The 26,443-nt window shown below is 38.5% G+C and overlaps 1 protein-coding gene across 15 annotated transcripts in view; it reads right to left on the bottom strand.

Moving 5' to 3' along the window:
* KDM6A (lysine demethylase 6A) overlaps window positions 1-26,443 on the bottom strand; it is a 151,949-nt gene that overhangs the window by 115,460 nt on the left and 10,046 nt on the right. For all 15 annotated transcript variants that reach the window (XR_005601988.1, XR_005601991.1, XR_005601990.1 and 12 more), the window contains exon 3: window positions 1,984-2,092. Coding sequence is in view for 7 of the 15 variants with exons in the window: in XM_039552533.1 (XP_039408467.1) it covers window positions 1,984-2,092 (109 nt within the window). In the remaining 8 variants the exon portion in view is untranslated. The remainder of the gene's footprint in view (window positions 1-1,983; window positions 2,093-26,443) is intronic.

The following is a 26,443-nucleotide window of genomic DNA, read 5'->3' as shown; positions in this document are numbered from 1 at the left end:
AAATCATGGAACATCATACATGCTGCTATATTGTGATATTTTATTAATTATATCCAATTCATTAAACACACTGACTTCTCCATAACTTTGTCCATGACTAACTTCAGACTACACAGATTTATGGTTCTGAAGATCGTGCTCCTTCAGCATTTTATACTTGTGGAGCTTCAGGACTTAAAAACTGGGTAAAATATACATTAATGACATCAAAATATTCTGAACTCCCTTTACTTTTCTGTTCTAAATCATGTAAAATTTAACTGTAATGCAATTAGAATGTATGATAATTTAAGTAACAAAATTTGTATCACGTAATGAAATTTATTTTTACTTTATAATGGAACACAAGCATTTTACTTCTTTCAAATAACATCAGTAAATTAGTTATAGAACACCTATGACTTTCTGTACTGAGGGTAGTAGTTTTACAGTCTTTGGTACTCGAGTTCAAAAACTGTAGTTAACAGGAACATATGTCCCTCAGTTAATAAAAAAAACCCCTTTAACCTCCCTTTTTACATCAACTAAAATTCCTCCAGTATTTTTAATTACTACTATACTTTGAAAATACAGATACATCTTTTGTTTTTAATACTCCATAACTAACGAAGCTTTTTGTCTTCTTGAGGCTTCTTGTATGACTGAGATGTGACATTAAATAGCATCTGAGAAAGCATTAAGTACTTTAATTCATATTTTCAATGGCTAAATGTTTCTTCTCACATTGTTGTGCTAATGCTCTTTTACAGTTTTGGAGAACTGATATTTTCAACCATCATTTGGATTTTTTATGCTTGTTTTTAAAACTACGTACAATAGCAAGCAGATGCCCCATCAGTAAACCCTGCCTCTGATCCACAGCAACACCTGGTCCTGTCACTCTTAACTGTTATCAACTCAAAAGAAGAGTTAATACAGTTCAGTCCATAATCCTGGGCTGGTTTTGCTAAGTAAAATATATCTAGAAAGTCATACTGCACACACATCACTCATACCTAGTTTTATTAGGTGTATCAGAAACAGTGGTTTAAGTTTTTCTGCAGAGCAGGTGGCAGAATTTTCTTAAAATAAAAACATAGGATCAGACTATTCTTCACTAAATTTTAGAGGCAGCATACTGCTGTGTTCCCTGCAGCTTTTCCCATGTCTCTGGATTTGGAAACACCAGTGGTTATATCAAACTAATTGGATGGGATGAGGTACAAGACAGATGCCTCCATCATCCAAACCCTTCTGAATTTAGAGACTGAATTTAGATACCTGCAAATTCCTCCTAAGCAGTATCAAATCTACATGTTTTTCACTTTAGAAATGAAGGTCCCAGGAACCCAAACTCACACTGTTTAATGTCAGACACAGAACCAGTGGACCCACAGACAAACTGCTATGAAACAGCCCACAGCCAGCCTGAGTCACCAAGCAGTGCTTCTGGAACTACTCTCAGTTATAACTCATCTCCCTGTTTCTGCATCCCAAGGAAATTGTAATCCAGGATCTTTGTGTGTTTGGAAAAAGGCGTGGGGTGGGAGTACACATTTTGAGGGTGGGAGTGTTGTTTATTTCTCTACACAAACAGAACTGCATTCATGTTAAAACTAAAAAGCAACAACAATGAAAAAAGACATCCCATGGGAAAAAAAGTAAATATTCTGACCTGTTCTACCCAGCTCTCACCCACATCCCACGATCACTGAAAGGAAGGCAGCCATCAGACACTGGGCCTGCCAGCCAACTTCATATTCACACCAGAACCAGAAAAATTTTGGTTTGGTTTTTTTCATTAAAAAAAAAAAGAACAAGAAGTAAGAGTACAGTTGTTTTTGTAAAGACATCTCCACTCTCAATTCTTTTATGGGCTCTGAAAGGCAGTACAAACCAAGTAAACAGTGACTTAGCCCAATGTTTTTCATTCTGTTGTGTCACCTACACCAAAGAACAATCCCCCAAAGACATTTATCAAATAAAAGAAATAAAAATTTTTACCTTTTGGATAATCTTCCAATAAGAGGTTGAAGTGACCTAACTGACAAAAGAAATCAGACTCGACCTTTCCTTCAGCTTTCAAAATTAGCGATTCATAGCAGCGAACAGCCTGGGAAAAAGAAATAAAGGTTTTCAAAATTCTGTATTTTACTAAAGCAAATAACACATTTTCTGAGAAATAATGAAGTATCATTAGCTTGCAAGACAAGAGGTCTACAAACACTCTCGATAACAAAGTCAGCATCACTTTTCAAAAGAAAAGAAATGTAATATTTAAGACAGAACAGATTTGGAAGCTCACTGATTCTAATGCAAATTGACAACAACTGAACAATAGAAATTTCCTCTGGTTTATCTGTGGACATTCGATTTCCCCAACACAAAACAAACCTCTAACTTACATGACAATTTTTAATTTAAAAATCAATGAAATATAAAAGGATTCATTTTATTCTTTCCAATCGGCAAGAAAGAAACCTCTCTGATTTTATTCTCATTGTGTTTTTTCCCCTAAAGAATTCATTTTTCATTTAACAGTTACTGCACTCATTTTTGCTAAACCAAAGAACACGACCTCAACATGCTACCTTATGCAATTTACGTATCTTCATATGTGTTTCCCAAGATCTGATTCTTTCCACATCTCTGTCATGTTGTAAAATAATTTACTACCTTCTACTGCAGACTAAGAAAAGCCAAAGTCAGAAATGTAAATGCAATCAGAAATTAATTTTAGTTTGAGAGAGGTTGCCCCAGTTTTAAAGTGACACACACTTAAAATGAATGAAAACAAAGAATGTTCTGTGCTCTGAACACACATTTTTAACAAACTGAACTGACACCTTCTATTCACCATAATTGCCATGATCTTTAACATATTACATCCTTAACTCATGATCCTATTTACCTCCTGACCCTGTTTACACTTTGGGAATGAGTGAGTAAATAAATAAAATCACTTCCCAACTTTCTGAACATACTAGCCATTGAACTGAAGCAGTTTAACAAACTTAAATGGGAGGAAAGGTCCTCTGCATCAGCACAATTCTCAAAAGCCAGACAGAGTTCCAACTAATTCTAATTCCAGCTGGTCCATGATTTGCACCATTTTATGGTCTATGTTTCAAATCTGGTTGCAATTAGGAACTCCTTGGTTTTATTACATGACAGTAATCAAATTTGGACCATGGGTCCCTTCCAACTCAGCATATTCTGTGATTCCGTGAAACGAGGAGCTTTCTTAGGAGATTCTATAAAAACTAAATATAATAATAATGTAAAACTTTAGAGATTCAAAAGAGGGGGGGAAATCAAGCTGAATATTAAATCAGTAGCCTTGCCCATATTTATAACTTACTTTGGGTACACTTTTATTAATCATCAAAATGAGAGATGCTAAAAATAAAATAAGGAAATGTTAGGAAATAGTTAAAACACATCTGTGGAGAACCCAATTACTGATCTAATCTGTTGAGTGGGTCTCAGTTTGTATCCCAAGACTCAGGTGTATCACATACTTTCACCTACATCCAAACTCAGAAAAGCCTTATTTTATGGCTGTTTTCTGAGGCAAAGTTCCGACAAATAAAAACAAAGCTATGCTGCTACAGAACTGTGGGTGTACATGTGGTATTAAAATGATTTAATAAAACATAAAAATATGTTTACATAAATCTAAAGTACATATTTCAAACTGTAGCTGTTTGACTGTGTTCTGAAGATACCAAATTTAGATGTGTATTTGCCTCTACCTCAAAGATTTGCTGCAGAACTTTTCCTTCATGCTGCAAGCTTTGCCCTAGCAAACTGCACTGGAAGGACTGCAATTCTGTTCATCATGGATCAAAGCTACTACTCCTTTAACTTTATTCCCAACACTAGGAACACCTCTTGCAGTCAGTCAACTCTCCATCTAAAGAATATTATCCCTAAAATCAGAAGCAAAGCACACAAGTCTAAAGTAAATTCCTTAGGATCACTACTTGTGTTATGTACTGACTGTAACATCAGGCTCCCCAGCTGAACCCATCTGCAAATATCTTAGTGCAGAATCTTGGTTTTGGCACCAGGCTTCTTCTCTCCACTTTTTGGTCTCATCTCTTGATTTGTACAAATCGTAACAAAATTCTTAATGTTACATCCTAAATATCTTAACATTATATCCAGAATATCCTAACACTACTGTCACGGGTTGATTTGCAGATAGGTTTCCCTTTTTCTGATGATTTGCAATACCTGCTGCAGCTGCTGAAGAAAATAGTCATATTTGGATATTTTCTTAAATTGGTATTCTGTCTTCTGCAATTCAGAGCATACAGAAACTGACACCACAACAGGTAGCTTACAATAAATACTGGAGAGGAAGCTAGGGTAGTTTATTTCCTGAATGGGGCTACATTAGTCTATTCGGTGTTTAAAGAGAACTTGACTTTATGAACAAATGGAACAGGATTTTTCTGTACAGATGTTCAGGGAAATTGTAAATCACACGCACTTTAACATTTAAGTGTTTGGAGACCCACAACATTCCCCCAGCTCCTTTTTAAGTAAATGCTCATTAAATGACATATCACACACATCTGAAGCACTGTCTGCAGTAGAGATGTAAAAACCTGTGCCCTAGCCTTTCACACAGCTCAGACCAATTTGCAACAAGGCGGATTTTCCCTTTATGTTAGAACACAAACTGAAGCTACTGCTAAGCCATCTCACCAATGCCAGCACAAGGCAAGGCCTAAGACACCAGAACTTCCCTTTCCAGCCACAGCTAACGGTAAGTTATCTGTTCCTGTAAGAGCAATTCAATTACACCATTAAAGCAAACCCCCTCCGCTGACCTCTAACCAGTTTGCAACATAATCAGCAACACACTCATATTTATGCAAACTTTAACTTGGAAAGGCTGTCTCGAACGAATTTTTTAAATTCTTCCAGCACATTCTAACAAAATGAAACAGAAACTAAAAGCAAGCGTTACTTCCTCAGCAGGAACACCAAGTCAGTCCCTGAGTCTCTGAAGGAAGAGCAGGTTGGTCACTGTGTGGCTCTTGCTCTTCCCAGTAGCCAGGGCAGATTTACCAGGCAGAGACCTAACTCTGGTTTTGGTCAAAAAACTTTCTCCCCCATCAGACCCATCCACAAAGACCTTTAGAAAGTAACAAGTATTTTTCTGCACAGGTAAGAATTTGTCTCTGTTGAATGAATGGATATAAAAGGGAGGTCACAATTGCATGTATCTGTAGATGTTTTCTTTGAAGGAACAATCAGAAGATCTCATTTTAGTGGATCTTTAACTGCAAAGGCCACCTATGGCACCACTTGTACAACTCATTTAAATTATCCTGAGACACTAAGAATTCTAAGGATGTTAAAAACCCCTGAGTTTTTTAAGCATTGTTATTTCTCCACACTGTATGGATCTCTAACTGCATTCAGTGGAGTCGGCCTTGAGAACTGCCAGTACTGACAAATTAACAAGAAGAAAGAGAAAGACCCTGAAATGAAAAGGAAGATTGCTACACAACATTGTACACTTCCTTCCCTTTGTTCAAGGCTGAGAGAAGATAAAAGGGAAACCTGAAGAATTTAGGAACTTGGCAAAATAATCACCCGCAGCTGTTTCGCAGTGAGGCAACCAGAGCAGAAGCAGGAAACCAATACAGGAATGGCTGCAGGAAAAGAAACTGGCTTATATGACACTAAAAAAGTACTACTATACATGTTGTTTGCCACCTTCAACTGAAGTAATAAGCAATTGTCACACAAATTCCCTCTTATTACATCATAGTTCATGACTGGGGACATCCTGATTGCACAGATTCAACTACCAATTCTTAGGACACCTTTAAATACAGTATAGTGAAGAAAAAGGCTTAGTGTATTTACCAACTCAGAAACAGCTGGCAAAATCTGTTCACAAAAGGAAGAAATAATTCTAGAATCACCTTTAAAATGTCCTACCAGACCCTTGTGTGTTCCCTACTTATCATTCCAATGGATAAGGAAGCGGATTATTTTTTCCCTCTGTTTTAAGACCATTCCTTCCCCACACTCACAAAAAACCCAAACTAACAATCCCAAGCCAAACAAAACCAACCCCATAAAGTAAATGACAGTTTTGGCTATTATTAACATGATGTCATTTCCTGAAGGAAAGACCCTAGTCAAGAATATACCCTAATAAAATAAATAAATAAATACACCCAACCCAAACCAATCTAACTGATAAATCTAACAGATAAAGCCAGAATTCTAAATATTGTATACAGGGGTCACTGAAACATTACAGCTCTGCTTTATAAACAAGAAGTGCAGTGTTATTTCTACTTAAATTATTATGAAGAAAAAAACTTTACCATTATCACTGGTTGCAATTGTTTGCATTTTACAGCACAAACTCAAACTACTGTTAAACAACTGTACTAAAAGAAGGGGGGGGAAAAAAAAATCAATACAGCTTGTTCAAATTGTTTTTGAGGAAGATAATGTGATGTTATCCTTTCTGAATCATGACAAGCATGACTGACCAAGATGAAACTAAGCAGGGCTAAATGGCAAAACATGATAAAATATTAACTATTAACTCTTTAATATATTAATGATATTAAAATGGAGGAGTACACTGAGTCAGCAAATTTTTACTTAAAACATAGAAAAAAAAACCCGGGCAACTACAGGGAACCAAAACGCAGCAATCTGAATTGTTAACATGGCAACAACCAGGCAGTAACACACAGTGAGAGAAATTATTCGAATTTTACTGGATAATAAATAAACTGCTCAAGGAAAACACAGGATTTCAATGCAGACAATATAGTGTAAAATCACAAATTCAAAGCTTCAGAAAGTTCCCAGAACCTTCAATTTCACAACAGAAAACACTATTGTATATGTAGATAAGCTGGGGGAGGGTGACAAAACTGAACATTTGCTGCTTCTTTTTCTTGTGTCTCCAGTGACCCGACTGGACGAGCTTAGTGAGCAGGTAATGAGAGCAGAGATTCCAGGTGAAAAGCAGAGAGAGACATCAGCAGACTCTTGACAAAGAAAATACACACTAAACTAATGGTTAGAAACAGCATGTTAATTAGCTCATATTTTATCCATCTGGAAAATAAAGTAACTATGTGCACAGTGCTGGTCACTGAGGCAAGAATCACACATCTACCACCGGCCAGTCTGAGGGACACCTACAGACCAGAAAGGCACAAGTATGTGTGCATGCTGGGCTCCTTCTCCCTCCATCAGTACCACTGAGGATGCTCTGAAAGGCTTCTTTTCCCATCCCTTCCTCCATGCCCCAATTGACCAAAACGCACAGGTGATTTGCTAACAACAGTGACAACAGCTACTGCCCAGAGAACCTCCTGGAGAAGTTCCAGCTCCTGCTCTGCAGATATGGGAGCGTGAAGAGGGCTCCCTTCAGCTAAGCAAAGAGAAAAATCAGACAAGCCTGAATTCTTCAGAAGTTAAAATTATTTTTCCCCCCCATCAATGACTGCCTGGATACACATCACCTTCTGAGCTGTAGACGATTTACAAGAACATCTCATTTACTTCTGCAGAGAAAAGCATATCATTCTTATTTGACTGAAGATAACCTAGATTAATGCAGCAGAACCTCCACTGAAGGCTCTCATATTATGTATTGGCACAATATCCTTAACTTCCTTTACTTTCTTATTCAATAGCAATTCCCACTACAGCTTTCAAAGCTTCTTTATATGCTCTGTCTCTGCAATGCTCATATTCCATTATAAAATTTCTCTCTCAATTTAGCACGTTTACTCTTCTTGTATTTCACGTATGGACTATACCATCCAGAAGCCTCAGTAAGAGTACTAAAAGTACAGCATGCTGGACACAAATATGCTCACACCCCAAAACATTCAAGCCTCAAGAAGGAAAAACATGAGCTGGCCTCTTCTGTGGCTTTGTTCTTGCAAAATTTCTGTGGCATATTGGGATGTTGTGAATTTATTCCAGTCTGTTAGTAATACTTAGGATCAAAGTCCTTCTCATTTCAGGGACAATTAGTATAGAACAACAGAAACGGATGCTCCTCAAACATTTCTCAAGTAACGTATAACCGATTTTGGCTAATTTATGTTCTCATGACTAATGCTTCATGAAACCGGACACAAGAATAAATAGTGCAGGCAATAAAGAAAAGCAGCTGCACACACGAGCTACACACACAGCCTGATGGTCACAGCTGAGATGAATTTTCTTTAAAAGCCACTACTGTAGTCTAGGACTTTCGTGCTCCCAGATTATGCTGAAGAGGTAACAAATTTTGTTTTCAGATTATGTCTATGGTAGATGAAGAGATGACACAATAGGCTGCAGAAGTAAGGTCAAGATTCCTAAGCTTACAAGAGAAAATTAACATGAACTCAATTATCAGTGAAAACTGAGGGAATATTGCTTCTTAAGAAGCACAGAACTGCAAAACAGAATACAAAACAGAATACATGCAAATCAATGATTAAATGGAGAAAAGTGACATTTTAGTGGAGAGTAAAAAAACCCAACTTGCCTCCCTGAATACAGAATACTTATAAGACATTCTTGACAAGTGTTTTCTGTCAGACAGATGCAAACTCAATAGTTTACATATTAAAAATAGTTTACATACATAAAATCCAGGAAGCTTAGTCCTTTGCAGCTGACAGTGTCCATAACCAACTGGATTTTATGAAAAATTTGTTGACTTAAGCTTATGTGGTGAATCACTATGTATTAATTCTGAGTGCACCTGGAGGATGCAATCCTCTCGTTATTTCTTTTAAATACAGTCAAATAAACTTACAAATATCAATGTCCTTGTACATACACACACATCATTTCCAGAAATTCTAAATTATCAGAAAACAGAATCATCTCTCTTCTGCCCCTGAAAATATTTCATAATCAGGTGACTCAGGAGAGTATGGCAAATTTTGTATGGAATTTCATGATTCAAAATCCTTTACAGGTAATCTTTTAAAAATACCCAAACAAACACAAGCAACTTTTTTTTTTTCAAAGTGGTGGTAGATTTCTCATAGGAAATTGGAAATTATTTTTATCTGAGACTATAGGAACATCTTTTTAGCTATTTTTACCACAGTAAGTCTATTTCAAGTAGAATTGCAGCACCTTAATTTAGCAATTGTTCAAGCTCATGAGTAGTTCACCACACACTAAAATTTAAGACCACTAAATCTGATTTTATTCTAGCAATTCTCACCTATACCAACGCAGAACATCACAAATGAGGTGTGGCATGTCATACTTCATACTTCAGAACATTCAGATAGCTAACACTGGTAGACAAACTTAGCTTTTATTTTTAAACATTAAACCAGTTTTATCTAGGAGTCTGCCGAGTTTCAGACAGATGTTAAGTAAGATATGATACAACAAATAAATAGCTGGTTTTGTTTTCTTTGGGTAAATTATTTTGGAAATATAATTAAAATCAACACAGAAAAATCCAAACAAACACAGAAACCCACCCACAATTAAAGCCAGAGTCTGCATTAATAGCTGCCTGCTTTACCTAAGGAAAAAAAGATCTGAGTAACTTATTTATGCAAATATCTCTAGATCTGGACACCAGTCTTTGGAAATGTAACACCGACTATCAGGCACCAAGCATTAGAATGACAATGAAACAAAGAATAAAGAAGCTTGAAAAAAAGAGGTATTAAATAGAGAACAATGTACATACATATGCACAAGACAATGTCTACCAAGACTGACAGAAGAAATATATATTTGTGAAAATACCTAGTTTTAGACTAAACAGAATGATTTTTCTGTGTTGTTTGAATACAAGGCAATATAGAAAGGCAACTATTAAAAAATATTTAAAAGCTACCACCAATTGCTCCACTAAATCTGCACAGTCTAAACTTCAGTCCCAAAAGGGTTCAAGCACTAGAGGTGGCCTGGTACTCAGAAATAATATTGCTGGTAGCTTAGTCTGAAAATACAAGGAAAAGATGATTTATTTTAGAAGAATGGAAGTGAAAATGGGTCAGGAGCTATTTCATAAAGAAAGTGTAAGAACTAATGCTAATAGGGTGGGAAGTGTGGAATTTTCAGCACCACAGGAGATACAGAATTGGTAAAGGCACATTAAGACACAAAGGATAAAAAAACTATCTGAACGGAATGAAGGTGGTTTTAAATACTGAAATACCACTATTTCAAGGAGTCTCAGAATGCTGGTACTTTTAAAGTTACCACAGCCGGTGCAGCAGAAGGGTCCACCCCAATGATTTTCCATCACATCACTGAAATCTCCCATATAGGTACACTCCACATACTGCGTTCCTTTTTCCACAGCCATTCATATTTTCTCCTCTGTGGCTGCTTAATTATGCTTACACAATTATGCTCACATACAAAAATGAGCAACACTGGAACATAACCAAATGTGCATGAAAACCAGCCTGCACAGAAAAATGTTTTGTAGAACTTTATGCCCAGTAAACACCTTGAGAAGCACCACAGTAATTCCCATCAAGAGCTGTAACCCTTCTCTGCTAATGCCAGCAAACACCCAAGCCTTACCCCTCACCTTTTCCCCTCTCGTGTGGCAATCTGAATGAAAAGAAATTGCAGTGAGGAAATAAGAGGAATACAATCCTCTGGATACAGTCCACAACTAATGAGCAGTACCACCTCTGAACGGCAGAGCTGGTGAATCTTATTCCAGGAAAGAACAAATGTCTTATTTCTGCTGTGGCAGAAACAGGTGGGGGAGATATACAGATTTCCAATTTTGCATTTATGCACTAGGAAGTCCAAGTCCAAATTTTTTTAGCTACTAGTATGCATTTGCATCATAATGTGCACTGAACACCAAGTAAAAGGACAATACACTCAAAACATTGCTTGGGAACTGGCCAGCAGAGTCTTCTGGTAAGTCAAACCTGATAGTGAATTGTCACATGCAAAACATCCTAAAGACTCCCAGAGCTGCAGGGTAAACAGCCATGCAGGTTGTCACCACAGACTGTTTTCATTAATATTTCCCTGAAGCTGGATGTAAGACTTCCTTCTTGAATAATGCTTCCCAAGGCCTATCAAATTTGACATCCAATACACAGATGGACATTAAAAAATACCAAGTGGTAAAACACTTATGTATGAAGCTTAATGGCATTTCTCCATGTATCTTGTATGTATTTTCAGGGATACTACTGAATTAGAAACAGAGCCAGCTTCAAAGGATCAAGTTTCTGGTAAGTACAGCATGTCAGAAACCAGTTCTATTATAGGAGAGAAACGGGATGCACAAAAAATTCACAAAAACCTCCTGCACATTTAAACCATCTACTAAGAACTTGAATCTAGAAAGATCAGGATTCAAGACTTCACTCTTTTTAAGACAAAGATTTAAATTTGAGTTGTCCATACTCATCACAAGTGCCATAGGTATCAGATTCCAGAGTCAACCTCACTTTTAAGCCAGAAGTCACTGCGATGGCTCTCTGCAGGACAGAGGCAGAATGACAGACACTAAGCTTCCACCCACACAGAGAGAACTCTGTTCCAGCCATCCTTTCCCCACCCACAACTACAGTATGACCTTGGGTAGAAAAGGGAGGATTTTGTGACTTAAAACTAACAGCTGGATAAAGAAAAATGCAATCCATCAGAGGTGGATGCTGACTGAGGAGTTTGGCCACACCACCATCTGTCTTGGTTGAATACTACAAATACTGACTCAATTATGAGTTCTCAATTCCATCATGATGATAATGTTCCTTCCAACAGAAGGATCTGCAAGGAGTCTTTTAGACAATGCCCAACTGGAAAAAGTACAATATCCCCTTCTGTTGGGCCTACCTTTCACTCACCACATACCCTGACTACTTAAAGCACAGTACTCCAATACTTGTGTAACAGAAGACACCAATTCAAAACAGTCACACCTAACTCTTTAAAATATAACTTTAATTATTTTAAAAAAAAAAAAAAAAAAAGTTCAAGTTGTACTATATTTCAACTTTTACAGCAAAGGTTAAAAATTATAAAATAAATGAAAATCCAAAACTAGCTTCCTCATCTTCAAAACATTATTAACTATAAAATTTTATGAGTTTATTAAAAAGCTTCCTTGAAAATGAGTCACTACACTTTAGGAAAAGCAATACACATCCCGAAGATACTCATTTCTAAAGGTCAACCTTGCACACTTCATTAAAATTTATACACAATTCACTAATCTTACACTGTTCATTACATGTACCAGTCCCAAACAGAAAATAGCTAATGGCCATTTGTCTCTTAAAAATGTCTATTTGTAGACTAAAAAATTGCACAATGTGGATTCCACTGTATGGAACTCAGATCTTTAACCCAGCATTTACCTTGTGTTACACCCATAACACCTTTCAGAGTGACCAAATCAGCATCTCTAAGCACTAACACTGCTGCTCTCTCAGAGGCAGAGACAAAATCCAAAAATCTCTTTAACAACAATCAAACTTCTAAAAGGCATTTTATAAACCCACTGAGGTGTGAAATCCATCACCAGAAATTTGAAATGGGACAGAGTACCCCAAAAGAGGTGTAAGGATCAGCACTGAACATCAGGAGTTCTGCTGGCACCATTCCTTAAACCAGGATGTGAATGTGATTCATACAACAAACACCTCTGAAGAGTCCCTTATAATACATTACCGTAATGTTTGCATTTAAAATGAAATAATGCTAGAAATAACTGAATTCTCTACATCAGAAATTTGTTCAGAAGTTTTTCTTTTGATGAACATGCCATACTCCACAGGATTCACTCTGCAGAAGGAGAAGTGTTTTCCTAAGTTCTCACTCTTCAGCTAAAGCTGTCAGGACTCAGGCCTTTAGATGAACTATCAATTCTGACATTATTTACAGTGGCAGACATCAATTTCAATTACACCTAAATGCCAAACCTTAGAATAAACTTCAACAGTTTTACAGGCAATACAGTTTCCAAAATGCAACTAACTTGATACTGCAAAAAACGCATCAAAATTGTGACCCAAGGCCATAAAGTCCCTAAGAAGTTTCCATTAAAAGGACAGTTCTTTAACACTAAAATGTTGACTGTCTTCCTTTTTAAGGTTTTGGATGGACAGGACACATCACTGTCTCCCATTTCATTGTCACTAATGTAATCTATCTTTGTTTACAGGACAAATTCACCTTCAAAGCACTCAGTGGCCAGATCATAGATCTTTGAATTGACAGAATACACCAGTGTGTCAACCACAACTAACAAGACCTCTTCACAATGCAGGAAAAGCTAATTTCCATGGAAGACTGGATTTTTTCAAGTATTGGTCTCAAGGAGTCGAATTCATCATCTTTAGAAAATGTATGAGGAAAAAGGTGCACACACTTTTCATCTGCCTTCCCTAATATACATAAACACCCCACTATACACTGCAAAATCCCTGCCAAAACACTGCGTCACCGTGAACAAGCAATTCCCCTAGAAAGGAAATAAGGAAAACAGCAATGCAACCCAAGAATCTCTGAATCAAGCACAGCAGAGCAAGACACTGAATTAAGTGCTAAAGAGCACGCTGGGCACAACCAGAGAAGTGGTAAATAAAAGCTCAAGACAGAAAAGGAGTGAGAGGGAACACCAAGTAAGAGATTAAACTTCTGTCAGAGGGCAATGCCAAAACAGGAAAGCAGATCACAATTTACTCAAGCCCTGAAGGACAGCACCTTCCCCACTGTTATGATTCCATCCCTACTCCACCTGGCTGCTCAACAGCCTCCCATCATCACCCACTCAACACAAACCATCTCCACGTAATAATCATTTCAATCATGCCAGTCACTAAGAGAACAAGTGATTATCCCTCTGCAGGGAATGTCTGGGGAGGATGAAAAAATACAAAGGTGAGAAAGTTTAAGAACAGTTGAAAATGTATCAAATTTAAATTACAGACATTTTCAAATAAGCATGAAAGGCGAAGGGTAGCATGCAAGTCAGTCCCAAATGCCAATCTTTTTAAACCCTTTATTTTAAAGTGTCAACTGCAGTATAAAAGGCTCTTTTTTCATTGCTTTCTGCAGTAACAGCTTCTTACATACAAAAAAAGCAAACTTCATCATTCTGGACCACCTGTGGCCTGTCCTGTGCAAGCAACAGGAGGGATAACCTTTATGCTTGAGCTTGGAAACATAAATAACACTTGCACATGCAAAAGAGAATACTTCTTGATGTTGTCTTTAGGCCACAGATGGAGACCTGGCATCTCACGAGGTGCACGCGGCTCACAGGGAAAAAACTCCTGACTGGCAAGGCCTGAGCTGCTGTCCAGTGCATGGAAAAGTACTCCACAAACTCCAGCATGCCGAAAATATGTTTCAAACTTCTTTTGCGGTGAGATAACTTGAAAAACTCCAAGTCTTGTAGAACATTAAAACAAAGTTTGAAGCTCATGTTGCTTTTACTTCCCTGCCTCCCAGATGAGGGGATGCAGGCAGACTCAAAGGAGCACAACCTCAACTTCGTTCTCCTTTCTGCCATAGCGCTTCCACAGTGCCCTTACACCGCAAAATGTGCAGCAGGAGTAAATTTGTCAAAATTTATTCCTTCTGTGCAGTAATGGCATGAGATTTGAGACTCTGGGTCAGACTTCTGCACTTATTTCACATTCAACAGTTCAACATGCTTTCGTTTTTCTTTTGAGTCAGGCAAACCTCTACCTAAAATCCATTTTCACAGGTGTTTAATAGTGTCTAAGTAGCACAAAATTCAACATAAAAGGTGAACTGCTGTAATATTAACTACACTTCTTGGGGGTAGCCTATCATCCTATAATTATCTCCATAATTTGCCGTGATAAGGTATTGGCCTTTGGACTGAATTTATGGTCTTATTTTAGGTTTATCAACTGTAAATGAGGTAAGGCCATTGCAACTCCAAACCACACCCCTCAGATGGATTTTGAAAGGCAGTCTGGGAGACACGTAGCAATAAAACATTATACAGCCACGTAAGATCCTGAACTCTGCAACAGGCTTACTAAAACTACTAAAAAAAAAAATCCCATGTACATTAATGACCAGATTATAATGCAACAAACCAAGATGAGTATATGCTGCCAGCATAAGGCAGAAGAAAACAAGCATACAGGATTCTGGAGCTCAACAGAGGACAGATTTCCAGCAAAGTTAAAATAAGATCACAGTAAGTCAGACCAGCAGTCAGCCCTGTGCAGCAACCTGTCTTTGTATTTACTTCAAGAGCACATGGACTAAAATAGCAATAATTAAAGATTAGCACAGCTTTTACATGAACTCACTTTGTTGAAAAAGCAGCAAAAGAAAGAGGTTAGCATACACTGGTGTTTTTTTCCTAATACTTTTCCAGACTACATCAATTTAAGTGCAGGAACTTCCCGGGCACAGGCAGGGAATGCTCCTGATGGATTTTCCTTCCATTAATTTTCCCCACCACTTTCTAAAACCATGTCCACTCATCTCACACTAACAATACTGGATAGCCAGCAGTTCCACAGATTAACTGCAGGGAACCATCTTGTTCTGAATCTGCTTCCTGGTAGCTCAGTTTCCAAGCTCTTGCAGAAGAAACAGAGAAAAACCTGTTCTAAAAGCAGAAATAGTAATATAATCTCAGCAGATTCTATACAATTTCCCTGCATTCAGTAAAGATAGAAATTAAATAAAATTAGAAGAGAACTGCAGGGATAAGGCGAAAGAAGAGTCTCTCTTGTAAAAGGAAGTCTAAACATCTCAAACCTTAGCAAATCAAAAGCTAGTATGACTTTTCTGCAAGTACCAACAGGACAAACACCAGGAAAAGAGAAGAATTATTTCAGCCTAACAACAACGTTGCCAAATAAACATGTATAATTTTAGACTGAAAATTAAAAAAGTATTTGAAGAATCAGAAAATTAGGTTCCTGAACAGTATTTAATGTAAACAGTAGAGACAAAAGAGTTCTTTTAAGTACTCTTTGGTATCACATTTAAGACAGCAATTTTCATTGATACAATGCTATTACATATACCCGTGTACCTGTGACACGGCCACATGCAATGTGTAGGGACAGGCTACAACTACAACCTCTCCTATAAACCTATGTATTCTTTTGTGTTCCCACTCAAAAGACTCTGCACAGGACATTACAGACCTGAAACAATTTCTATTCAAGTGAGAACAGACCAATACCAATACTTATTATAAATAGCTGAAATTTTAAGCAAAGGGCTTATGCCCTTGAGGCACTTCTGAATAAGAGTATTTGAGAAACTTTAGGTAAAATTAACTCCTTAATATTTTGAACTACCACATCCTTACTGTCCAGACAGGAGGCAAACGTGCTGTAAGTAAAGAGAATAACCACACAACCAAAACCTACAGACAGTATCTGATACCTCTCTTAGCTCCAACAACATAAATACTTGTGAGATTCAATGCTTGGAGTCTCTCTAGAGGATTTCAATTTTAAATTTTAGTTAATCAAGGAATGCAATTCTTTAGCAAATATATTAAATTTTTGAAGAACCAAACCCACTTCTTATGGTCTTTCAGACTATATTTTAGCTTTAATTTCAGCATTATTCCAATATAACAAGTACTAACACTGTGGGTACATCAGTACCACTTCACAAACAACCGAAGCTTTCCATCCTCATACAAACCAGCTTTCTTTTACACAAAGACTACCGCTTTTCAAAACCCTCTTGTGAAATAATATTCTACAAAATTTCAAAAAAAGTTTTAGTTTAACAACTCCACAGGGAAGAAAAATTAAAGAGTAAAAGAATATTGACCAAATCTCAGCAGCATTACACGTTCTGTGATGTGCTTTCAAAACAACATGTAGAAAATGAAAATGGCTTTGAAGAAAAATAATAAACAGTTATTCGTAACTTGGTTAGCAAATAAAGAGGTAACAAACAACAAAACAAACAAACAAGCACCACCCTCCTCCCACCAAACCCCAACAGAAATGAGACTGGATATCACTTCTTGACCATCTTTGGATGTCTCATGCCCAACACGCACTGCTTGCCATAGCACAGCACCCAAGAATGAGCTCTCTGACCTCCACAGATAACACCAACGTGCTACAAGATAGCCAGGCCCTCAGCAATCATCGTGGTCACACATTTTAAAAAGTTCTGTAACACTAAGCTACAGTCCCAAGTTCTCTAATGTATGTTCCAAGTAATGGCTCACAACCCTTTTTTTTCTTTTTTTTTAAACAAAGATGTCACCCCACCCACTTTCAGATGAGCAGACACATAATTCACTTTTTGCTGCATCATTTATCTGGTTGGTAGGCTTTGAACTCAGACTTGATGCTTTTTTTCAACACATATAAGCAGCCATTGTCACCTATTATTTCAAAATAGTCTTAATTCTCCGAAGTAAAGAAATGACGATTTTTCTCTCCAAAACAGAAATATTATCAACAAGACCAAAAGCAAATGACAAAAGCAACAGCAGATCCAGCAAAATGCAGCATTTCAGTCAGATTCTGCTGTCATATTTGTATAGGACTCAAAAATTAAATAGTAGATTTAAAATCCATTTTCATCAACCCAAGTCTAGATCTGGTGTGGTGTTTTACAATTTGAAAAGGGTTGTTTTCAGTATTGATGTCCTCATGATGCTACTTGCTTTCACTATCAGAAAGGCACCATTGTCTCCAGCGATCACAGTGAAAGCTACTGATAGTGATATCACTATCCCTATTTTTGTACAGTTTGTCTGTACAAAATACACCTTTTAAATAGAAACTGTAGCTCTGGGCTGGCAAAACAGGTTTTCAGAGTGACATGCTAAGTATAAAAATATAAAGTGAAAAGACCTTTGTCAATAAAATTTAACACAGTTTGTTAGCAAGCAGAATCTTGTGTGAGGCCTCCCAGAAGGCTCAGAGCAACTAAATAATGTCCTGAAAACAGGAAATACACAGTTCTGCCCACAAAGATGACATAGGGCACTGGAAAGCAGCTGTTGGTATTCCAGCTGCATCGATGGCAGCTGTACTCTACAGTCAAGGTATTAAGCACAAAAGTATGAACTGTTACATTACACTTTCCCTTGAGGACTGTCGTGAGCCTGACTGCCAATGATGAAATGAGGAAATATTTCTGCGCCGTAAGAAATCCACAGTGATTTATTTAGCACTGCCTTCTACAGGCAGGGACACTGAAGCCACCATAATCACCAGCAGCTGCACCAGACAAGAATGACATGCAAATCTCAAAGTTGGTGTAGGGAGGTAGATCACTGGGTATTGGGGGGAAAACGAGCAGGGAAAAAGGAAGAGCTGGGTCTTCCCAGAAAGCAGCCTAGGAACTGTGACATGAGCAGCTCTGCTTCAGGTGCAGACAGTGGCAAAGAGCACATGCACATTACAGACCTGAAAAAAAAGTGTCACCCATGGAAGTCAAGAGTTAAATTTATGCTCATGGGCAGAACTTCATTTGCTGATTCCAAAAGTCTTGCTAGACCAGTCTGGAAGGTCACAAGATACCATAGAACAAAGTCCACTGCATACACCAAAATTCTGTGCTGGTAACAGGGAGTCTTCAGCGAAGAGGAAGAACAAAAGAAATAATCCTTATTTTACTACAACAATCTCAGTCACATTCCAGGAGGACTACATGTGACTAAGCCATCATTAGGTAAATGATACTGTGCAATTCTCAAACATCCCTTCATTCTCCTGAAATGAAAAAAAAACCTTCCGAAAACTCTGCTAGAGTTATGGGTTGTACATTCAAAACTCCCCCAAAAACCTCAGCTCGCATCTCCTTCATTTCCAGGACTCACTCACAACCACCAGCAGTCACCTACTCCATGACCTCATGTGCCAGATGCAACAAATAGTAGTTTGTATCTGACTGAGTTTGTATCTGACCTACAGATCTCCAGGTGAGGCAAGCATCAGATATAGGAGGCTTGCAATTTAGAGCAGCCTCAAAACAAAAAGAAAAAAAAAATTCCATTACAGGGTGGAATTCCCCCTAAGGGATGGCTTCTTAACCCAAGTTTAGCATTGCAAGCCTCCATCCTCTGGTCTTTCCTTCACCTCCTATACAGCCCAACGGAAGCAAAATCTTTCATGTTTTAGAAGCCTATATTTACACTGAACAATTAATAGGAATATTCATGTCACAAATATGGGCTACTTCCCAAAATCTTGGGAGATCCTCCTTCTACTGGTTATAGTAGTCAAGTATGTGAGAAGATAAGCATAAAACAACTTCCTCATTTAATGATGTGGCCCAAGGTATCAGAGAATTGTTTAAGGTTGGAAAAGACCAATTCTGGTTCCCTGGGAAAAGAGTCCAACCCCCACCTGGCTAAAAGCTCCTCTCAGGGAGTTGTGAAGAGTCTCAACATTTCCTTCATTGAGAACACAGGACAAGAACCTCTAAGAGCTCAGACGGAACAGTCTTTGCAGTCTGCTTGCATAAAAGTAGATGACACTAAATTAAAGGGATTTCCCCACAGATAATGCAGGCTACATGCACTGAAATAAAATACTAAATACGTGTATGACAGTATCCAAGAGAAAGCTACTGAGGATCATTCTAAGATATGTATATATTAAGATGTGCTATTACAATTAATTAGGTTAATTTCATATATTTATTCGTACATTAATAGCAAAGTATAGCAGCAGACTTGAGGAAAGGTGGAGAATTTAGTATTACTGAAAATAAACAGTTTGAAACTATTTTTTTCTATAATTAATGACTGTCTCCCGCTCACCTACATCTTTTCAGAGCACTATATGCACACTTATGACTGACACCACACACATCATGACACTTACGTGACAGGAAGCCAGGTGCATGCAGAATTTAAGATAACCAGAGCTAAAAATGCTGTGGATGGGGGACAACAACAACATGATAGGGGACACAAAAAAATTAATCTTTTGACTTGCTGGGGAGGTTAGGATGGCAACATTACACCAGCAATGGAGCTTCTGTCAAAGACAAGATAACTTACACAGATTTACAGCTTCATAGAGACATGTAGGTACAACCCCCATGGGCACTTTTCTATGGTAAATGCCACTTGGCAATGGGAATTTTACCTCTCATTTCAGCTGAATCCCAGGTGCTGTGCAACTGTGCCTCCCAAAAGGTATTCCTTCTCCAAAACTAAGGGAATCTTCCTTTAAGTTCTATGTGCAAAAGCAAGAGGTCCAACCACATGCCAAGATTCTGATTTATGTGCAGGAAGGAAATGCAACATTTCACTTCAAATGTGCATTTCAGGGAGAAATAGAATTCACCTTGACACTAAGAACAAAAATTATTCAGAAGTAGCAACTAAATCGACTCCTTTATCTGACTGTGGAAGGAGAGGCAGTATCACAGTACCTTCCCCTACTTGTTCAGTGTCTGTTAATTTCTAGGAAAATGTGAATTTCTTCTACTTAAATGAATTACCAATTTAACAAGCACTATGAAGTTACATAAATGCTGCATCATCTTATGAATGCATCTGCTATTTAATAATGTTTTTCTACCTGCCACCTAAACAATAATGGTCATTCCTCTCACACTGCAGTTCTCGTTCACAAAACTCATTTCCCACAAGTAGTACCCCAACAGCACACGAAGGCCCCAGCTGCAGACATCACTGCTGCTTCACAAAAACCAGCTCCACCACGTTCAGACACGAGGGTAAGCAAATCACACCCCTTGGTACAACCCTTCAACTATGGCAGCAGCAGAGAGCTCTAGGGGGGTTTGATTCTGACGCTGCAGGTGATGGCGCAGCAATGCCAACAGAGAAACTCCTGTCAGAGCAGAGGAAATGCCAGCACAGCTACAGGAGTACAGCCTGTAGTGGGAGCCCCACATGGGAGCATCAGCACCAAGAGGTTGTCCAAATTTGACAGCACATGCCTTCTTAAACCCAGGTACCCCTAAGTACTACTCCATAGCAATTTTACTTTTTTTATTTAGAAAAAGAAATCACTGGCAAACAAGGTGCCAAGTTAAAAAGGCAATCTCCTCATGAGAATGAGTTCATTTCAGCCATGACATGAAAAGAATCTGGAAAGGTTCTCAAAAACTGCAGAAAAATCATGAAAATGAAGCCACTGGAGCAGGAGTGTGTTCCTTCTCCTTTCCAGCTGTCTGAAGCCTGACAGACCTTAAGCTACTCATTAATGAATTGCTCTAAATCAGTTTGTTCCATTTTTGAGTTCTGGCTGTGGAAGTGAGAAAGCCCTGAGGAGAAAGTTGTGAAATGACCTGTAGTTGAAACTTGTTTTCCTGTTTCAGTTGGTAAATCTGCATATCTGCTTACCAATCCCTCTGGAAGCACAGTTTCCTGGAGTCAGAAATTCCTACCTACCAGTACTGGAGAATATTTAAAGTAAGTGAGCACTAATGCACTGGAACCAGTGCTGCACTCTATTAAGGCAGCTTCATTCTCTGATCTTAAGAAAGATAAAATAATAATCAATAACAAATTAAAATAATCTCAAAAGATGAACAGGCTTTTTCTAGAATATCCCTGCTGCTTGTCTGGAAAATAAAAATTACCTTTGAACTGAGTACAGAAACTGAAGCAGAGCAGTCAAGCAAAACCCAGAGTGCTGAGGATGGGGCAGGTGATGTTGCCTGACCTTCTCCAGCAGCACAGAAGTCCTAAACTGTTCCTCAGTTCCACAAGCACCACATATCCCCTGAATCCTGAGAGCTGCTTGTGAAAAATTAGTGCTCTTATGCATTTTCACTTTCATCCAGAAATCATAATAAAAAGCACCCCTTCCATCATTCTCCACAACCGAGCAGCAAATGGTCTAAAGCAGAGGGCATAAACTATTCCATTCTTTCAAACTACTGAGGACTCGGCTTAATTAGCAATTAAAAGCAAGTAGTACAAACGTTCCTTTCTCACTGCACATAATGGAGTCTTCATTGTTCTCAGATTTTTGGCCACAATTCGAGCAAGCTCCAAGTTTGCAACTGGCACTACAGGAAAACATTCTACCATTCAAAAGCAAAAAACAAGCCACCACCACGAAAGAAAATCAAATAATAAATAAAAACACAATTTAAGATGACAGCGTTTTTACTGGCAGGGAATAAACGGACTGCAACATTCCAATTCCACGTTTTTCCTCACAGAGTTTGAACTCATCTACACTCACAGATTAACTGAAGACAATCTCCAAGATCAGGCATCACAGTCCTACACAATGATCGTATCCCCACCATCCACAATTACCTAACGAACCCTTACACCATCTTCCACAATTCTTTCACCTGTCCCAAATACATCTGCCTCCAATATATTTCCATATTACAACGCAGCTTCTGCTGCGCTCTCCACCTTTTTTAACATAGCAAATGTCTCCTTTCCAGATTTCCGTTCAACCATTAGCACTTCTTTCAAGTTATTTATGTCAAATAAACTTCTAAAAATTACTTGTACTAAGACTGTAGAGCGAAAAAAATCCCACCAATTCAGCAAAGATGGACAGTATATAACTAATCCCAGAAAACTGTCAGAACTAATAAATTTTTAACACATGAACTTGTAAGTTAACAAAGACCTTTAAAGGCAGAAAATGAGACCTAATTCTGCTCATTAGTTAACACAGACTGACGGGTTCTGCGATCTCATCTTACCTAGGCAACAAAAATTAACTCTGCTATAAGCATAAACACCTCCAAATCCTCCCCATATAGAACCAGGAGGCATTAAAGCCATTTCAACAATGAATTTCCTCCACACAGCAACTACAGTTAAGAAAGCCCTCAACTACAAAAACGTAACTTCTTAGTTAAATTCCACGTGCTCTTATACTAAAGGTAGGATGTGTATCTAGGCTCAGGCACAGGGTGGGATTTTTGGTGTTGTTTGGTTTTGGCAGGGCCAGGAGCTGGACTTCAATGATCCTTGTGGGTCCCTTCCAATTCAGGATATTCCATTATTCTAAGTCTACTTGAGGGGTTTCATAGAGGCACCAGAAAAGGCTGGCTCAGATACACATCTCTGTACCACCTGATGCTCCCAGTTTTGTTTCCATGCACAATATTTTTTTTTAGTATTTTCCTCTTAAGCAAGGAGTACAGAAGTATGCACTGTTCTGATTCAAAATTAGCTATACAGCTTCTTACTTTAATTTATTTTTCAGAAATTATAAGGAGTAAAAGCTATACTCACTCTTTCCTCTGAATTAAAAAAGGAACAAATGAACACTCATTTCTGCTTAAAATCAAGTAAAAAACATTTTTCCAGTAGCAAAAAAGACCCTTAAGCCTTATTTGTTGATAATTTTAACAGGTAACACTTGAAATCTGATAGTCCTTCAGAATTTTGTAGTCTCCCACTTTTGAAAACTTACAAGTTAACAAAATCACAAATTCAAAAGTTCTGCCCTTCCAACCATTAAAGCCCAGAAGAGATTAAAAATCCTCAGAAAACAACACATTTTTGTGCACCACACCAGAAACTAAGAACATATGAAGCTTTGAGAACCATGGTGTGTAAAATCTACCCTTGGTAACTGTATTTGTAACATGCCCAGAAGCTCCATTAAAGTTTACCAACCAATGTACATAATTTCTGCAGCTCTTTATTCTTCCCAAAATCATTCCACTTTTTCTCTCCTGCCAGAGGTTGCTTCTGACAAGCTTTATGATGTTATATAATGGATGTTCTCCATTTTTCCTTCCACTTTATCTTACACTCTTTCTACACTTTGTTGTATTAAACTGCACAGTTAAATTCTCTAGATCAGCATCATTCTCCCTTACACAGGCTTTCAATTCCACACTTTCAACTATTCCTTTCAACATATCCATCTGTATCTTCCACACTTGCTCAGCTTTCTTTATCCTTCAAATCTAAAGGCAGCAAAACATGTCATGAGAGACACATGAGAGTTCTTGGCCTTCATTTTCACCCTGAGGAAAAGAGCAGAAGCTATGGTTTCTTTACTGTTCCTTCCTTGAGGGATAAGGAGGGGAAAGGGAAGCAGCAGTCTAAGACAAAGACATAAAAAACACAGCCAACATCTTACTTTTATTTCAAAAACAGGAGAGAGTTCTGTTATACTCAGAACTTAAGAGCATGTAACTCTTACTAAGCTTTTTCACACCCGACACAAACTCTGCAATTTTGTTATCTCCATTTGGTTCCTGTTTACCTTATTTTTCAAATCTTTTGAGGCAGGCCCCAGCACCATCAAACACTTAAATGCTACTTAAGTTAGCAGTAATGTTTAGATGGTAACCAGGCACAAGATTCAGGTAGCTTCTGGAAAGAATAAAAACACTATGAATCACACTGCTGTTCCCCTCAACCCCAAAATGGTCTGCATCACTAAGTCACCTACTCAATTCCATGGTTTCCTACTCTTCCTCACATCTAAGTATCCTTCTGCAACCTTTCTTCCACTTCCTTTAACAGAAAATGTCTTACTTTTATTATAACACTATTTTCTGAAAAGCCTTCCCAAAAGACTGCTTCATTTCTCCACTTCCCGAAAACCAAACAGTGGCCTGATTTTCAGCAGTCATAAGTTCAAACATAATTCATGAAGCACTCAACTTAGATCCCTCAGGATCTTTCCTTCATTCAGAGTTTTCTCCTATATAGTCCTTCTTACATACATTCTGGCATTCTCTGCTGCTGCTCACACGTTCAGATGTGAACCTGTCCCACATCTGCTTCTGGCAGTGTAACTTCACAAAACACATGGTCTTCCCTTACAGAGAGCGACGAAGGCAAGTCACCGCACCCATTCCATCCCTCCTCTCCATGAAGAAAGAGAAGCTCTGGATGTTCCATCCCTGGCAGTGTTCAAGAACAGACTGAATGGGGCTTTAAGCAACCTGGTTTAATGGGAGATGTTCCTGCCCATAGCAGGAGAGTTGGAACTGGACAGTATTATCCAACCCAAACCATTCTGTGATTCTATGCAATCTAGTCCTGGCAACCTCTGCTTCCAAAAGAGGTAATTCCATTCTCCATAAGAAAATAAGGAGCAATAGTTTTATAAATATTCCTTACAGAAACAGTGTCACACCAACCAAGACCCACCCCAGCCACCCAAATCTCCTTCTCAAAGCACCATGCACAGCTTTTTAAGTCTGCAAAATGAACATTCACAGAATCAGAGAATACCTCAATGTAAGGGCACAAAAATGGTATAAAAGGCCATGGAATTCTTTGTTCTGGGTCCCCCTCTGCAGGCACCCAGCTCAAGACCTGCTGCTGTACCACTCCATTAAATTATTTATTTTTACCAATCCAATGCCCGAGTCTCTGCTGCACAAAACTCAAGGTCAAGCTCAAAGGAGGAAGTATGTCCAAGAGTCTGTATGAGCAAGCAGCTGCAAGGGGCACCCATCCATCAGCAGGCTCACTGGACATTCCTGCTGCAAAGGGACTCCAGACCCAGAAATTAAATACAGTCTTAGGTGGCGTGCATGTGACTCCTTGAATGGTGTGAGAATGCTCAAGCAGCAGTTTCTCCTTTAACATGAACAATCATCTATTCCAACCTTTCTTGGCAAAAGCACAGGCTGGACAAGCTCGCTCAGCGCTCTGTCCAGCACCATCTTGCAAGTGTCCAACACTGGAGAATCCACCACTGCCCTGGAGACATTATTCCAATGGCTGACTGCTCTCTCTGTGAGTTTTTATTGTGTTCATTAGGAAGTTAGTCCCCAAGAGTAACTTGTACCCATTAAATCTTGTCTTATCAATGTAACTCCTTGTAAAAATGGAGTTTCCATCTTCTTTGTAGGCACCCTTTAAATACAGGAACATGCTGATAGTATCTCCCCCCAAGCCTTATTTTTTCAAGGCTGAACAAACCAGGATCTCCCAGCCATTCTTCACACTGCAGCTGCTCAGTCCTTTGATAATCTTTGTAGCCCTTCTCTGGACCCTCTCCAGCCTGGCCACACCTTTTTTGTTTAGTGGGCACCAAAACTGCACACAAATATTCCAGGTGTAGCCTGCCCAGTGCTGAGTAGAGTGCAATGATTACTCCTTTGTCTTTGTTGGGGATGCCCTTGTTGATGCAATTCAGCCTCCCACTGGATACAGCATCCAACATCCCAGCATCTCCCTTTGCCACAGCAGCACACTGCTCATTTTTAATGGGCCAAATCCACCAGGACTCTCAGGTCCCTTTCCACAGAGTTGCTTCCCAGACTGCACTGCACTCCTGGGTCATGCTCTCCCAGATATGATACCTTTGTCTTTGCAGAACTTTTTAAGGTCTCATCAGCACATTCTTCCAACCTATCCAGGACTTTCTGCAGGGGAGCTCTCCTTTCTGCAGGTCCACTTCCCCACTCAATTTGGTACCTTCAACAAAATTCATGAGGGTGCACTTCATCCCTCCATGCAGATCACTTATGACAGTATTGAACAGTGACCCAATATCAATCTCTGGGGACCCCACTTGTGACAGGCAGCCAGTCT

Source organism: Corvus cornix, chromosome 1 (assembly GCF_000738735.6).
Source record: "Corvus cornix cornix isolate S_Up_H32 chromosome 1, ASM73873v5, whole genome shotgun sequence".
NCBI lineage: Eukaryota > Metazoa > Chordata > Aves > Passeriformes > Corvidae > Corvus > Corvus cornix.
Note: the sequence above shows the minus strand (reverse complement) of the source record. Positions and strands in the feature narration are given on the sequence as shown.